The sequence below is a fragment of the Agelaius tricolor genome, unplaced genomic scaffold (genome assembly GCF_023055355.1).
Source record: "Agelaius tricolor isolate 1412-34295 unplaced genomic scaffold, bAgeTri1.0.p SCAF_10, whole genome shotgun sequence".
In the NCBI taxonomy this organism is placed as follows: Eukaryota; Metazoa; Chordata; class Aves; order Passeriformes; family Icteridae; genus Agelaius; species Agelaius tricolor.
Window position 1 is genome coordinate 784,082 of NW_027269270.1, and position 15,704 is coordinate 799,785.

General features: G+C 46.5%; 1 protein-coding gene across 1 annotated transcript in view; it reads left to right on the forward strand.

Moving 5' to 3' along the window:
- ABCA12 (ATP binding cassette subfamily A member 12) overlaps positions 1 to 15,704 on the forward strand; it is an 80,172-nt gene that overhangs the window by 51,448 nt on the left and 13,020 nt on the right. The window contains exons 31-42 of the mRNA XM_071434268.1: positions 247 to 443; positions 1,057 to 1,217; positions 1,948 to 2,172; positions 2,958 to 3,096; positions 5,052 to 5,304; positions 6,918 to 7,004; positions 7,806 to 7,899; positions 9,370 to 9,497; positions 10,397 to 10,484; positions 10,946 to 11,051; positions 14,365 to 14,419; positions 15,106 to 15,283. Coding sequence (XP_071290369.1) covers positions 247 to 443; positions 1,057 to 1,217; positions 1,948 to 2,172; positions 2,958 to 3,096; positions 5,052 to 5,304; positions 6,918 to 7,004; positions 7,806 to 7,899; positions 9,370 to 9,497; positions 10,397 to 10,484; positions 10,946 to 11,051; positions 14,365 to 14,419; positions 15,106 to 15,283 — 1,711 coding nt within the window. The remainder of the gene's footprint in view (positions 1 to 246; positions 444 to 1,056; positions 1,218 to 1,947; positions 2,173 to 2,957; positions 3,097 to 5,051; positions 5,305 to 6,917; positions 7,005 to 7,805; positions 7,900 to 9,369; positions 9,498 to 10,396; positions 10,485 to 10,945; positions 11,052 to 14,364; positions 14,420 to 15,105; positions 15,284 to 15,704) is intronic.

The window sequence follows — 15,704 nt, forward strand, 5'->3', positions numbered from 1 at the left end:
TGTCTCAGTTGATGGGGTTGAGCCTTTAACCTTGACTTGTCAGATGAAAACTTTGAAAACATCTTCAGAAATGTTTTAAATGAAAATCCCAATGACTGAGCTGCGGGGTGACTCTACAATGTGACCACTCAGCAGAGCAGTCCATACTTGAGCAGGTTTTCATTTCCAGTTACAGTTTTTTCAGGTATTTTCAGATGCCCTGCTTGAAGGACAACTTTTGGGGGTTGTTTTCCCTCTGTTTTGCAGGACTTTGAAGGAGACTGGGCTGTACAGCCATCGTCACAAGCTGGCTGGCACCTTGTCAGGGGGGATGAAGAGGAAGTTATCCATAGCCATTGCTCTCCTGGGGGGATCCAGGGTGGTGATTCTGGATGAACCAACCACGGGCGTGGATCCGTGCTCCCGGAGGAGTATTTGGGAAATCATCTCCAAGAATAAGAAAGGTACTGTGATGAGAGGAGATGTTGCCCTCCAAAGAGGGACAAAGGTGATGTGTGTCACTTTACAAAGATGGTACCGGTGGATTTGAATTGTGGGTTTTGGAGGCCAGAGAGAGAAAAAAATTTGGGAGACTGGAATTTTGCAGTTCTGGAGGGTACATCCTGGTTGGTTTCTGTAAATTCACAGTGTCATTTAAAAAATAACTTCCCCATAGAACACAGCTTATGATACTGTAAAATTTGTCTCTCTTGTTTCCTTTCATCAATTTCACTAATAATTACCCAAAAAATGCAGTTGATTTTCACCTGATACTCCGTGTTCCCTCATCCAGTGAGGCTTTCAGCTGTCTCACTGTTGAGATAAGGGCAGATCTGATCAGAATGTGATAAAATTGCTATTAACATTCATTGTGTTGGTTCAACAATGTGGACTTACTTGCCATGGGCTGATCCAGAGCAAGGGGAAGCTCTGGAACCCCTGCAACTATATTGATGATACCATTGTGTAGGGAAATACAGAAATTTTTGAGGAAGAAAAGAAAATAACCCAAATCCTTCTAAAATCCAGCTTTGCCATAAAACCAGGTGTCCATTCTGTGGTGACTGTGTTTTCCAGGCAGAACCATCATTCTCTCCACACATCACCTGGATGAAGCAGAAGTGCTGAGCGACCGGATCGCCTTCCTAGAGCATGGAGGGCTCAAATGTTGTGGCTCACCTTTCTACCTGAAGGAAACCTTTGGGGATGGCTACCACCTGACCCTCACCAAAAAGAAGGTTTGTGTCTGAGCTGGTCCTAGAGCTCCTGGCAGCTCTGTCTCCAAGGGAGTCATCAGGGCTGGTGGAGGGATGCATGGGCAGGAGCTGAGTGATCTCCATGGCCTTGGGAAAACAGCAATGTCAGTGCTCTGCTTTGGTGAAAAAGAACAGGGTCTCCTTGAAGGTTAAAGGCAAGGGTGCAGAATGTGAGGAGTAAAGCAGATGGAAAGGGCCCATCCATAGTGTCTGGCCTGGAGCAAAGTGTTCTGCTTGCAAGGAGTGGGGAATTCTGCTCTTGCTAGCATTTATTACAGTGCTGTTGGTAGCCCCAGCACACACAGGTACCATGAGAGACCAGCCCCTCTTCCAGACTGCTGGCACTGGAGACAGAGCAAATCAAAAAAGACCCTTGAGCAAGCCCCATTTTTCATGGGAAAAAGAGTGAGTTTGGGCTGGCAGCCACATTCAGCTCTGTTGTACTACAAACTCTAGCACTGCAAAGTAGTGGATTCAGCCCAACCTGGCGACGTTATGGATGGACCAAGATGGGAGACTGTCACACATCCCTTTTTCAAAGGCCAGAAACCCACTTTCATCTGCTTTTGATACTTATCCTGACATGTTGGATAGCTGGACTGAGATCACTGACCAGTTATGCTGTGGGACAGGATTTGGGCTACATCCTGCAGGAGGAAGGTTGACCTTGCAGCCTTCTCAGTGACCCCAGAGTGTTTTCCTCCTTTTTCAGAACATGATAGAGGAATGTGACACCGCAGCAGTGACCTCCTTGATCCAGTCCTATCTCCCAGAGGCTTATCTCAAGGAGGATATTGGTGGAGAGCTGGTGTATGTGCTTCCCCCCTTCAAGTCCACGGTGTCAGGGGCCTACCAGGCCCTTCTCAGAGCCCTGGACACCAGCTTGAATGATCTTCACCTGGGCTGCTACGGGATTTCCAACACAACTGTGGAAGAGGTATGAGCTCAGGAGCTGCTGGATTTGCTGGAATGTCATGGAGATTCATTTCACAGCACTGTGTGGCTCTGCTCTCTGGGCATGTTGGGAATTCCATGAGGGTTTCAGGCAGGAAGGAAGGGGTTACACTGAGGTACACATGAGTGTGTAGGTGCATCTATAAATCTATACATATACTAATGCACTGTCTCACCTGGCTGTGACAGCCTTTTGATGTTTTACTTAAAAAATGAGGCACTGGAGTTTGACTGAGGACAGAGTAACACAGGCACCTTTCTGCCCATGGGAAATCTCTGGTCAAATAAACACATTTAATTGCATCAGAAATAAAAAGTAAATGATGAGCAGTGATGACCCACGTCTTGCAGAAGGGAAGGAGGGAGATTGTTACCTTCCTGCTCAGAATTCTTTGCTTTCTTTTAAGATGTTTTCCTAAGGCAGCAAGAATCAGTTGTACATCATGTCCCATGTGCCATGATTGCACACTGCCAGCATGGAGGCAGTGGGATTGTCAGGAGCTAGAGGGTGAATAATCCAGGGAAACCGCTTTGAGTTTCCACTGCTGCAGCAGAACAGAGCCAGGAACTGACAAGGAGTTGTCAACAATTTTCTATGGAAAAAAAAAGTTAATTTCTCTCACTGAGTACAAAGGGAATAGAAAGAGGATTATTGTACATAACTGCTGCACCAACTACAGCTACAAAGCAGGAGAGTGGATTCTGGTAATTGTTTTGGTAAATGGAGTCATTTGGACAAATTTTCCTTCATATTTTCTTGCTCTATAGGTGTTCCTCAATCTGACAAAAGAGCTGGTGAAGGACCAGCAAGAAGATGCTGTGCTGCCCCATCAGCTGCCTGGAGTCAGTGGTCACACTGGTGGTGACGAAATGTCTGTGAGCACAGACACCTTCACAGAAAGAGATGGTACTCAATCACCGACAGGGTTTATTCCAGATTTACTGCAGATGCAAACATTGACAGATGGACTGATTTGAGCTCCCTGTCCTCTTTCTTTGTTGAAAACCACATTTCACTCAGCCAGGAATCACAAAACTTATAAATCACTGGAAATACAGCACTCATCAGTCCTTTAGATCCCCTGCTTTGGAATAGTCTGAATCACAGAGTAAATTACTAAAGGGGTTTTGTTTGCATCTGCCTTCCTTTAAATTGATCCAGGTTTTAATCTAATCAATACAGCGTGTGGGTGAAAGAGTAAATGTGTACCTCTGAAAGTAATTGCTGTAATAGATGCAGAGGATTATTTCCTCATAACTAGTAGAATTGGAAAGAAACTTAGTGGAAATCCTTTAGTCTGTTGGAAAAGCAGCACAGCTCTGAACTGGGTCCTCCTTGCTGCTTTTTGCTGTGACCCACACATTGCAGTTTGGTAAAGGAGCCCAAGGGAGCAGACAGTGGGGTAAATTCAGGAGAGACCCAAGCTACAGCACTATCCCTGGGTGTCTGAGACCTCCTAAAGGTGGCCCAACCCAAAAATGAGACAAACCTGGCTGCAAGGCTTTCTTGGGTTAGAAACACTGTTTTGTACTTATAAATACACTATTTATAGTCAGGAAGGCATCCAAGGGACAACACAGAGGTATTTTTGTCCTTCTTAAAGCTGACCTGCACTGTAAATGTTACTGTAAACAGTCACTCATGTAGAAAAGTGTTTTGTTTCACCCTTAAAAAAGGCTAAGAAGGATTTGCTTCATGGTGTATTATACAGGTTAATATTTCATAAAGAAGAATAGCTGGCACAGGATTTGGCTCTGCTTTTAGTATGCCACAAAACCTGTCCATAAAAGAGGCCCAGTGGCTTGTCCTTGTTTTCTTATTTCAGGTCTAATTCTATTACTTATTTTTCTGAGGACCTGCTTTTTAAACGATGAAAAATTTCAGCTTGCAAATCTAAAAGAAAAATATGTTTCCCCTGTAAGCTGCAGCTGGGTAGGTAGGATGTAGATAACCTATCTCATCTGGGAGCCTGTGTTCCTCTTGCAAGGTCTCACACTGAAGGTCACTACATGTACACATTTCAAATTTAACAAAATACTGGTGTTACATGAGCTTATGACTGGAGCCCTGTCCCACACCTGATCCTGTGTTTGCTCCACCTTGGTAGTTTGGATTTGCCATCTGTAAAACTGTGCAAGAAGCTAAATACCCTCCCAGAGTGCTCTACCCAATCACTTCCCTGCACTGCACAAATGCAGAGCCATGACCCAGTGCCATCCTTTGTGCCCAGACCAGCTGCTGATCAGGTCCAATCCACCCATCACTTCCCTGCATTTCACAAATGCTGAGCCATGACCCAGTGCCATCCTTTGTGCCCAGACCAGCTCCTGATCAGGTCCAATCCACCCATCACTTCCTTCCCTGCCTTGCACAAATGCAGAGCCATGACCCAGTGCCATCCTTTGTGCCCAGACCAGCTCCTGATCAGGTCCCATCTACCCACTCACTTCCCTGCCTTGCAGAAATGCAGAGCCATGACCCAGTGCCATCCTTTGTGCCCAGACCAGCTGCTGATCAGGTCCCATCTACCCAATCACTTCCCTGCATTTCACAAATGCAGAGCCATGACCCAGTGCCATCCTTTGTGCCCAGACCAGCTCCTGATCAGGTCCCATCTACCCACTCACTTCCCTGCCTTGCACAAATGCAGAGCCATGACCCAGTGCCATCCTTTGTGCCCAGACCAGCTGCTGATCAGGTCCCATCTACCCAATCACTTCCCTGCATTTCACAAATGCAGAGCCATGACCCAGTGCCATCCTTTGTGCCCAGACCAGCTCCTGATCAGGTCCAATCCACCCATCACTTCCCTGCATTTCACAAATGCAGAGCCATGACCCAGTGCCATCCTTTGTGCCCAGACCAGCTGCTGATCAGGTCCAAGAGCCTGCGGGGTTTGCCGCTGCTGCTGAAGAGAACCTCAGCGCTGTTCATCAAGAGGTTCCACCACACCCGGCGGGACGTGCGCGGCTTCATCGCCCAGGTCATCCTCCCCGTGCTCTTTGTGATGGCTGCCATGGGCCTGGGGACACTGAGGACCAAGGAGACCGAGTACCCTGAGCTGCCTCTGTCCCCCTCCCTGTATGGCACAGCTGACCAGGCAGACTTCTTTGGGTGAGTGCTGCTCCTTGGGGCCCAGTGAGGCCCTGTGAAGGCTGACCTGGAACAGAGGCAAGACAGAGTTAAAGAATAAAGTAGGGATTTATTAAAAGGCCTCAATGGTTACACCTTGGGCAGCACAAGAGCCCAGCCAGGGCTGCACCCAAGATGAATCCAAAATGGTCACAAAATGGATGACCAGTCACGGGATCTCTCACTTTTATAAGTTCTGGTCCATTTGCATATTGGAGTCAAATTACAGCTCCAGCCCATGAAGGCCCATCCTTCTGGTTTTTTTCTCTTTATTCCATATTGTCTGTGCTCTTGGGCCTGAGATTTGGATCATTTGTCCTTGGTCCCCAGCTAGAGAAGGAATTGTTTTGTCTCCCTACTCTGTGAAGAGAGTTTACTATCCCTTAATATAAAGCTCAGTACTACACACTAAAGCAGCACAGAATCTGAAAAATATAAAAGCTAAAACCAGAGGCATCAGTTCAGAATGAGCTCTTCAGGGTTAGTTCTGAGCACAGCCAGTGTCCTGCACATAGGACACGTGGTTATGTTGTGCAGACAACACAGAGAAACCCTGTTCCCAAGGGATCTCTGAGGACATGGCTTGGCTCAGACCAAAAAGCTTCAGAAAAACAACCTGTCAATTGGATTTTACTATGAAATGTCTGAGGAATGTTCTTGGTGTTTCCCATTGGAGTCTTTCAGCCCCATAGCAGCCACAGAGTTTTTCTTAATGTATCCATATATGCTCCTCCTCCAGTGTGAAATGAGGTACCCACATCAGTTGCCTCCAACATTGCAATTCTGGGATCAAATTCTATCCATCTTGTGAGCATTCCCCTCCTCTCTATTAGCACAGGATGTTCTTTCCTGGTCAGGCCCTGCTGGTCCAAGCCCCACAGACAATTGGAAGAGCATGTGCTTTTCCAGGGTTGTTGGGATGCCACCACTGAATGATTTCATTCTCCTTAAAAATCCTGTTACCAAAACAACTATAATTGGTATCATTTGGTTTTCATGCTGTGAACCTCCGTCCTTCTCCAGTAATTCTCAGCTCTAAGTCAGAATTACAAAATTTAGCTCTAAAGCCATCTGCTCTAGGTGTTCTTCCCAGGATTCCTCACACCTTTCCACTTCGGTCCTGCTAGATGGGGGAATAAGTCAGAATTGCATGTCTGAGACCTCTGTTCCTAATTTCCCTGCTTCTCCTTTTGGATCATTGCTAGAGAGCTGGGGCAGAACCAAGGACAATCTTCTTGAATGGTCTGAACCAAGTGGATGTCACAGATGAGAGACCTGATTGAGCCAGGGCTGCAAGCAGTGCCTGGAAATTGCAGTAGATTTTTTTTTTTTCCCCCATAAAGAGAAATTTGATTGTCCAAAAGTATCTTGCTTGGATCTAGAGGCAGCAAATCCCTGGAGTGGCTGAGGTGATGAGGGTTCCTTTTAAACCTGTGTGACTGTCCTCACGTACTGCATGTCCTTCAGCTCTACTTCCACAAATACTCAATTATTCAACATCTTAAATCCTGTTTCATTCAAACACACTTTTTACTCTGGTAGTGGAAATTCTTTGAACCTTCTCCTGTTTTCTGTTTTTCTTTGTTAATTCTTAGGAATTTTAATGAAACCACAGCTGCTTTAGTTTCTTCGATGCTGGCTTTCCCTGGGACGGATAACACGTGCATGAACGAAAGCAATTCGTAAGTACTTCTTGGGGCTTTTTTTCCACTTAAACTCCAAACCTGCAAGAGAATTGGCATGACACTATTAGCCATTAGACCTTAATAACCATCTTTGATCATGGGCAGAATTCTCATGCATTGGACTCCTGCACTATTAGGAGTGATAGGGAAGCAGCTTTGGTGGTGGCAGGATGCCAGGAGGAAAATGAGCAATTCTCCTCTCTGGGAAGTGGTCCTTGCCGCCCCAATAATTCCAATTATAACATGAGCCCACACAGCAAGTCCTCAGCACAGTGTTTGTTACCTCTATCTAGAAGCTGTGCCATGAGGGCTGGTTTGTTTCGGGCTTTGCAGATAAATTCTCAGGATGGTAAAGTCCTGGGCAGATTTGAATGCTTGTGTAGGCAAATATTTACCCTGAGTGTTTGCAGTGACTGCCCAGGCAATACAGCCCTTTACAGGAGTGCCCAGGGATTGCCACAACAATAGCCCTTATTTCTGGGCAGGTTTCAGATGCTTTTGGCCTCTGAGTGCCAATTCCTTGCACTGTCTACTGTAGGAATGAAGTGGTGCCTGGATTCCATCTGATAGCTGAGCGAATCCAGGCACAGGGAGCAGCAGGGAGGGCTCTCTGCCAAGGGGCACAGGAGGCAGCAGCAGGCTGGGGATTCCCTGAACCACCCAGAGCTGACAAGAAGCTCTGCTTTTCTGCTGGAGCTGCCCAACTGCCAGCCTTGGTGTCATTAAACATGACAGCAATTAGCTTCGTTTGCACACCTGAGCCCAGAGGGCCTCAGAGGAAAATGTGTTCCTTTTCAGGCAGTGTTTAACAGAGGACATGCTTGGCCAGTGGATTACCAGTGGAAACCAGAGAACTAAATATTCTGCCTGCAACTGTACAGATGGCATCCAGGTAACTTGGATAAACCCAAAAGTGAGGGGGCTTGGGGGATAACTGGGGGCCTTGTTTGCTGGGAGTGGTTTTCTGGGCTGGCGTGATGCTAAGGGAGAGGGAGCCTTCCGAGTCCTCCTGTCTCTCTTTGGCCTTGTTGAACTTGCACACTGGAAAACCACTGTCTGCACCAGTTTGGGGATAGGAACAGAGACAGCATCCTCAGAATATTCACATCCTAACATCCCTGCTTTGCTCCTCATGGTGGGAAAAGGTTTAATGGTGGTTTTGAGTGTTGTGCGATTGTCCCTTTTGACAGAGGGGAGCATGTGTTCAAGAGGAAGACTTCATCTTATACAAACACTGTCAGTATATAAAATCACAGCTATTTTTGCTGCTTGCTCTTCAGAATTTAACTTTATGCAAAGTCTAGATCTGCTCCTTGTTCTAAAAATTAATTATTAATAATAATAATTTGCATTACAGTGGTACCTACAGAGCCAGATATGGGCACTGCTGGGATTTGCCTGCACATGGGGAAAAAGCAGATCCTAGCCCAAGGATGTTACAATTTTACAGTTTAGTTTGGGGTTGAGCTCTCCTCCCTCCAGTGCTGCTCACCAGTCCTCAGCTTTTTGCCATAGCAAATAAACCCATGGCACCATGTGATGCCTTTTAACATAAAGGATGTACTTAGCTGAATGTTTCTAGTCATTCTTTAAAATGCAGCTATTTGTGCAGTTTTCTGGACATACACCTAATTTCACATCATTAAAAGTATTGGCATAATTTCTCCAGCAAGTTGGGATAATGTTCAAAGCTGATTCTCACCTCTAGCAGGCACAGGCAGGTGTTCCTCAGCATGGAGGAAGCTATTTTGTGTATTCAGATGAACAGATGCACAATGGGGGAGTCCAGGGCTTTTGTTATGGATGAGCTGAAGGAAGAAGCCAACATGCTGTCTGGGAGGGCACTTCAACCTCATGAAACACTGATGTGACTTTGGCCCTCAGCATGTTAAATTATATATTCAGGACTAATTCAAGGTTTCTCTGAAGCCCAGGAAAACATTTCCAGTGACTGACAGTAAAGCAGAAATGTAGAGTGTAGCTGCTGAGAAATGGAAGTTGAGAGTTTGAGGCCACCACAGAGTTTTCTGCTCTGTGAGTTGTTTTGCCCTCTGCAGTTGTCTGTGCAGTCACTCTGCTAAGTGGGATCAGCCTTAATCTTCCTCCATAGCATGAAGCACATTTCAAGGTCTCACTGATGCCAGGAGAACTGAAGGGTAGATTTAAGCAAAGTTGTTTTTAAGCACTTCCCTGAATGTGTTGGGGACAGTGTGCAGGGATGTGTGCTGTGTGTTCCTGCACCCTGGCTTGGGAAGGAGCAGCCCCTGCAGGAATGCTGCCATGGCAGGCTCTCAGTCTTGTCCTAATGTGGTGATTTTTAGTTAAAACACAAACACTAAAGTTTTTCTTTGTCTCCCCTCAGACTTGTCCACAGACAAACTACACTCCCCCTCACAGAAGGACCTTCTCCACAAGGACCCTTTACAACGTGACAGGGCACAATGTGGAGAGCTACATCCTGGCAACCACCAAAGATTTCCTGCAGAAAAGGTACAAACCCCTCCCTCTGTGCTGAAAGGCACTGGGAGCAAGGCAGGACATCCCACATCCCCTCTGCATGAAGTGGTGGCACGGCAGTGGGGCTTTAGAGTCTGCTGAAAGGAGCTGAAGTGTCCTGCAATCATGGATAAAATAAAAAAAAAAAAGAAAAAAAAAAGAAAATAAAAAAAGAAAATAAAAAAGATAAAAAATAAAATAAAAAAGATAAAGGCTCGTGCAAGTGCTGTGCTTGACACAGCAGATCATAGCCTGGGGATAACGTGTCAATCAGCTGGCATGTTGGGGCTGCATCTGCAGACAAGCCTTTGTATGAATCAAATCTTTAAAAAGAGGAAAATCTGACACAGTCTGTCATGAAGTAAACCCTGGGGAGAGATTTTCCTCCAGATTTGACTCTCTGAAGAGTCTCAGTGAGAGCTTCACTTGGAGGAGTGCATCCATTCCAGTGAGAGCAGAGTCTGAGCATTGCCTTGTGCTGTGGGGTGTGTCTGAGCTCTCTGCCAGGCAGCTGCACAGCAGGGCTTGGGGCAGAGGTCACCTGCCACTAAAGCTGGCAAGAAATGTGTCCATCTGCCACTGATAAACTGAGCTGCTCATCTCCTGGGTCAGAAGCAGCATCTCAGCCCAGAGTGGCAGGCACACAGCTCAGGAGTCCACTGGGCTCCAGGATCTGCCTCAAAGGGAGCCTTTCAGCAGCTTTGTGACAAGGTTGCCAAGCTTCTGGGGGGGTTTTCCCCCAAAGAAGGGCTCCCAGGGGAGAGGTGGCTTGGCTCCACACTGGGATAAGCTCTCTGAAGTCAGGGGGCAGTGTCATGTTGGCATGGCCCATCCAAGGCAATCAGAGCTTTGGGATGAGGGCAGCAATGCATTTCCCTCTGGTTTTCTTTCAGGTATGGTGGCTGGAGCTTTGGGCTGCCTTTGACACCAGATCTGCAGTTTGACATCAAGCCAGTGCCCCCCAACAGAACACTGACTAAGGTAACCAACCTCCACCTGCTCATCCTGGCATTGGAAGTGTGGGACTCAGGAGAAGGAATGTCAAGTTCATGGATATTCCAAAAAAAAAAAGGCAAAACCCTCTGAAATCTGCAGCTTGGCATGACAAAGACGACTTGCAGTTCATTTTCTTTCCTCTCCCCATTCTTCTAGATTGGTCTCACTTCTCTTGCTAGCAGAGGCAATTTTTCTACTGTCATAATTTTATTATACAGAGGTGAAAAGATCAATTAGTAACACTTTTATCTCATGAGGGGATGTATGTACCATAACAAGGGCTGGCTGGTGTATTCTGATATGCCCATTTCTCTGGTTCAGCTCAGTGAAAATGTTGTAAAGCACCAGGGCTAAAATGTGAGGTGGTTTGCACAAGTGAAACAGGACAAACCAACATGTTGTCAGTAATAACTCCCAAACTGTTTCAATTTCTCAATTGTGTGCAGGTGTGGTACAATCCTGAGGGTTATCACAGCCTCCCAGCCTATCTCAACAGCTTGAACAACTTCATTCTTCGAGCCAACTTGCCAAAAAATGAGACTTCCAGATATGGTAAGTGTCCCTTCACAGGAGCAGATAACTTCTCGCCTTTGGAGGGATATCCTGCTTCTGCTGAAATCAATGATAACACTTACCTTGACTTCAGTCAGGCCTTTTCTTTATTCACTGTTCTGCAATTCCTTCCAAAACAGAATTCAAGAGCATGAATAAATCACAAAGTTCATTTGTCTTAGAGGCTCAGGGGAGATGGACAAGGAGCCCCAGCTCCTACATAAAACACTTCATCTGAGACATGGCAGTGGTTGCTGATTGATTTATTGCCTCTCATGTGCCACTGCAAGGGCTCTCTCTGATAGGTGCCCATCAGTTATGCAGAGAAAAGCTCCTCTAGGTCATCTCCAGGGATGGGTTAGACTGGGAAATTTGAATATGCCACCCTTGTGCTGAGAGCAGCCCAGGGTGTGTGGGCATCTGAGGGAGACATTAAAGGAGAAACAGAATTTTCAGCTGTGTTGTTCCTATGACACCTGACATACACAGATCCATTTGGGGTCCTTGTAGCTTCTCCTCCACACCACACTGCAGCAACCCAAATTCCTGCTGGTAAACCAGGGCACCTTGCCTTTCTCTTTGCAATTTAGCCCCTTTCAATGTGCAGTGTGGGCACAAACCTGTCTGCAGGTGTGTCTGCCTCCAGAGAGGGCAGAGACAAGAGAGAGATTTATCTTGAAAAACCTTTCCCAGAGATGTGTGGGCTCTGCTCTGCCAAGAGCAGCAATTGTGTGCAGAAACACCCTCCTGACTGACTTTCTTGGAGCTGCAGTGCCCCTCCAGCCACGTCCTGGCCAGGCCTAGCCCTGCTCACTTCAGAGGGCTGCTGTCCCTGCTGACACAGGGACAGGTGGCAGCGTCTCTTGGCTCACAGGACATGTCTGAATTGAGCTGTAATGGATCCAGGCACCTGGCCTGAAGCTTTGAGTGTGACACCCTGAATTCCAGCAGCAGCAGATGCTGATCACAAGTGGCCCCCAGTGCTTCCCAGTGAGACTGAGACTCCCTCCCAGCCAGCTCAGCTCACAGGGAGTGACACCAGAGCCTTGTCCTGGCTGTCCCCTGTGGGGTTTGCAGTGTGCCCTCAGCTCACACATGACAGAGCTGCCAGAGAGGAGACCCCAGCCAGGCACTTCCAGCAGCAGCAACATCCCAGAGCAGCTGAATTATTGAGCAGTGAAGCTCCTTGTTCAGCCTCTCTATTCCCAACACATGCTGTGTTGGGAAAGAGCAAAGAGCAAAGGCAGGAAGCTCTTGTGAACAGCCAGAAAGTTTCACAGGGAAAGTTTTCTACCAGCAAAATAGCAATTTTCAGGGGGAAAGAATAGCAGCAGGTATTTTTTTTTTCCATCTGTCCTGCTGCTTAGGTGTTTTTGGAAAGAAATGCTTAGTAGTAAATGACCAGACAGACAATTCTGTGCTTCCCACTCATCATCCAAGCCAGAGAAGGGGAGAAATAAAATGAGTGGATGAGGCTGGTTCCCCTGAGTGGAGTAAATCCAGTCTGAGACACAGCTGAAGGCACGTTCTGTGGGGTATGCTCCTGGCAGCTCAATGGAGTTGTTGTTGTGACAAATAAATGATGATTTAAGAGCCATTGAAATGGCCAGATAAAAGTGTGTTGTCACTTCAGCAGTCAGAAAGAGGTGCCAGTCCTGCTTTAGAGGTTTGACTTAGACTGGGTATATTTAAAAAAAAAATACATAAAAAGCTTTTTACCCTGTCACTAAGCAAGTCATAATAGCTTTTGACTTCTGTATATTGTGCTTTCTCTTCTCTCAATCCCAGCTAACAAAAAAGGAGGAAGCATTGAAATGGAAATTTTGACTTCTAGCCTAAGCTGCAGTAAAGGAAAATGGCTTTATAGTGAAGTATTAACAGATTAGACAGACAATATCTTTCTTTCTCTCTCTCCCTTTTGGAGAAGGGAAACATTTCCTGGCTGTTTGTATGGCTTTATCAGCAGTCCAGGATTTTAATCCCATTTCTCTCACTGATGACAAGACTGAGGTTTGGTCAGGGTTGTTTTTTTTTTCCCTCCAAAATTAATTTCTAATTAAATCCTCCCTTTCAAATTCATTTGCTCAGTATGGCATTTGGTCAGCTAAACCCTCAGGCTCCTCCCTTCTGGTCCCCCCTGTCAGTGTGCCCATTCTTAGGGAAAATTACCCAGGATAATTCTTCATCACATCATTCCTAAGGTCTGCCACCTGGCTGTGAGGAGTTTAAACTCCACAGGTGGCGTGGTATAGAAAATCTCTGAATTTTAGAGCAGCTGGAAGTCCCCCAGCACTCCCTGAGGCATTTTCTTAGGTGTCAAAATATGAGTTGAGAGCCTCATTTTTAGGCACATAAACATGGGAGCCTTTCTCAGGCTCTGGAGTCCTAGGGACTGGGCTGCCATGCTGGTGGGGCCAAGGCAGAGACCTGCACTGGAGGTTGGGACTGGCCCACCAGAGCCCCTCCATGCTCTGCCTTTTGCTTTTGTGGGCACAAAATGCCTCCAGACATGGCAGAAGCACTGTGGTGAACAATGCTAGTGGCTTCTGGGCTAGGAGAAGGAGTGCTGAAACCTCATCTGAAGATACCTGCACATAAGCAGAAAATTTCTCAGTTGAAGTTTGGGCCTGATACAAACCCATTTTAAAACATCATAGAGACATATCAGTGTGATAATTAAATTTTTGCTAGTAACTTTGATCAAAACACTCTTTATTTTATTCTTTTTCCTAGCTTTTAAAGACAGAACAGTTCAGAATTAACTCACTGCCACACTGGGGGCAAAAGTAGCTTACCTGGGTTTCTGCTCTCACCTCCAGAGATCCCATATGGAGAAAGACATCTATCACAGGCAGGTAGCAGTTGTGGAGGAGGGCAGCAGGGAAGGACTTGTTGCTGGTGATAAAAGAACAAATGGAACAAGGTGGGATCAGCAGACAGCAGCTCTGGAGCAGAACACATCCATCAGTTTGGAAGGTGGCAGTGCTGAGGGCTCTGAGCTGGAATGCACAGCCCCACAGTGCCTGATTTGAGTGTGGGGAGGGAACAGGGCTGGCAGCCACACAGCTGGAGGAACAGGCCCAGGGTTTGAATTTCAGATCTGCTCTGCAGCCAAGTGAAATCCTAGGAAAAAGGAGGAGGCTCAAAATCCTGCCCAAGATCACACAGAGATGACAGAGCAGAAACACTTTTGATCTTCTTTTCTTCTCTTGTCTCTCAGTTTTCTGTATTGTTGTCAATAGCAGGAGCTGGTGAAGGAAGCTTTAATTTGGACACATTTTCAATTTCTTTTTTTCTTTTTTTCCTCCCATAGGTATTTTCCTATCAGCTCACCCATATCCTGGAGGACAGAGTCAAGAACAAGTAATGTAAGAAGATTCATTTGGCTGATGCCTGAAATTTTTTAGCTTTAAAAGGAGCAAACCAGCTTATTTCAAACCATAAACCAGCCTAAATTACTGGATATCCTTCTCTAAGTGATGAAACTGTTCTCACTAGTGTTCATTCCCCCTATTCATGAATAGTGTCCTACTTGCCACCAGAGCTGGGGATTCTTGTGGGGGTTTTTTTGCAGGATCTCATGGAGATCTGGAAGTTACAGCTACAGCCTCACACTTTCGTGTGTTTGGGCATATAAATAAATAAATGATGATGATGATAATAATAATAATGGCATTATTTTCCTTCTGGCCCTTCCACTCCAGCACTCCAGTTCAGTCCTATGAGTCCCTTTTGCTGGAAATCATTGCCATCAGCACAGGGAGCAAAGAAAGGAGGAAATTCCCCTCTGTGAGGGTGGTGAATGAGGCCATCCCTGGAAGTCTCCAAGGCCAAATTGGACAGGCTTGGAGCAGCCTGGGGTAGTGGAAGGTGTCCCTGCCCATGGCAGGGGGTGGAATGGGATAAGCTTTGAGGTCCCTTCCAGCCCCAAACCATTCCAGGATTATAAAAGGTCTGTCCCAGAATCAGGACCTTATTCCTTCTGAGCCTCAACAGTGAGGGAAATCTGCCACTTTCACTCACCAAATTCATCTTTCTCTCCTTTTTTTCCTAGGCTCAACAGCTTACTGGACATCATAGTGTCCATGTCTGTTTTGGTGGGCTACTCCATCACCACAGCAAGCTTTGTGCTCTACATGGTCAAGGAGCACCAAACCAAAGCCAAGCAGCTGCAGCACATTTCAGGCATTGGGATGACAACCTACTGGGTGACCAACTTGGTTTATGATCTGGTAAATAATTCACATTCCTAAATGCACCAGGGGGAGCATTACACACCATGGGGGGAAAAAAGTTCTTTATTTAAAGTTCTTCTTATTGCTACCAAGAGTGTTGTGTAGTAATTGTTCTCCAAGGCACTGGGGAGGATTAAATGTGAGCTGCAGCACTGGAGTCTGCCAAACAAAGGCATTCCTGCTCTCTGGAGTGTGTGTAAAACACCCAGCACATTTATATGGGAGCAGCAGGGAGCAGGCTGCAGCCTGATTTCCATCCCAGCACCCAGCTGCTGCTCTGACAGCTTGCAGGGCTGGATCTGCTGTCACTCAGGCTCCACAGATCTGGGGTGAGGCTTTGGGGCTCGAGGCTACAGCCACTGCAGCCACTCTGGGATCCTACAGCAGCAGGCATCCCTCAGCTGACACAGCCCTGCTG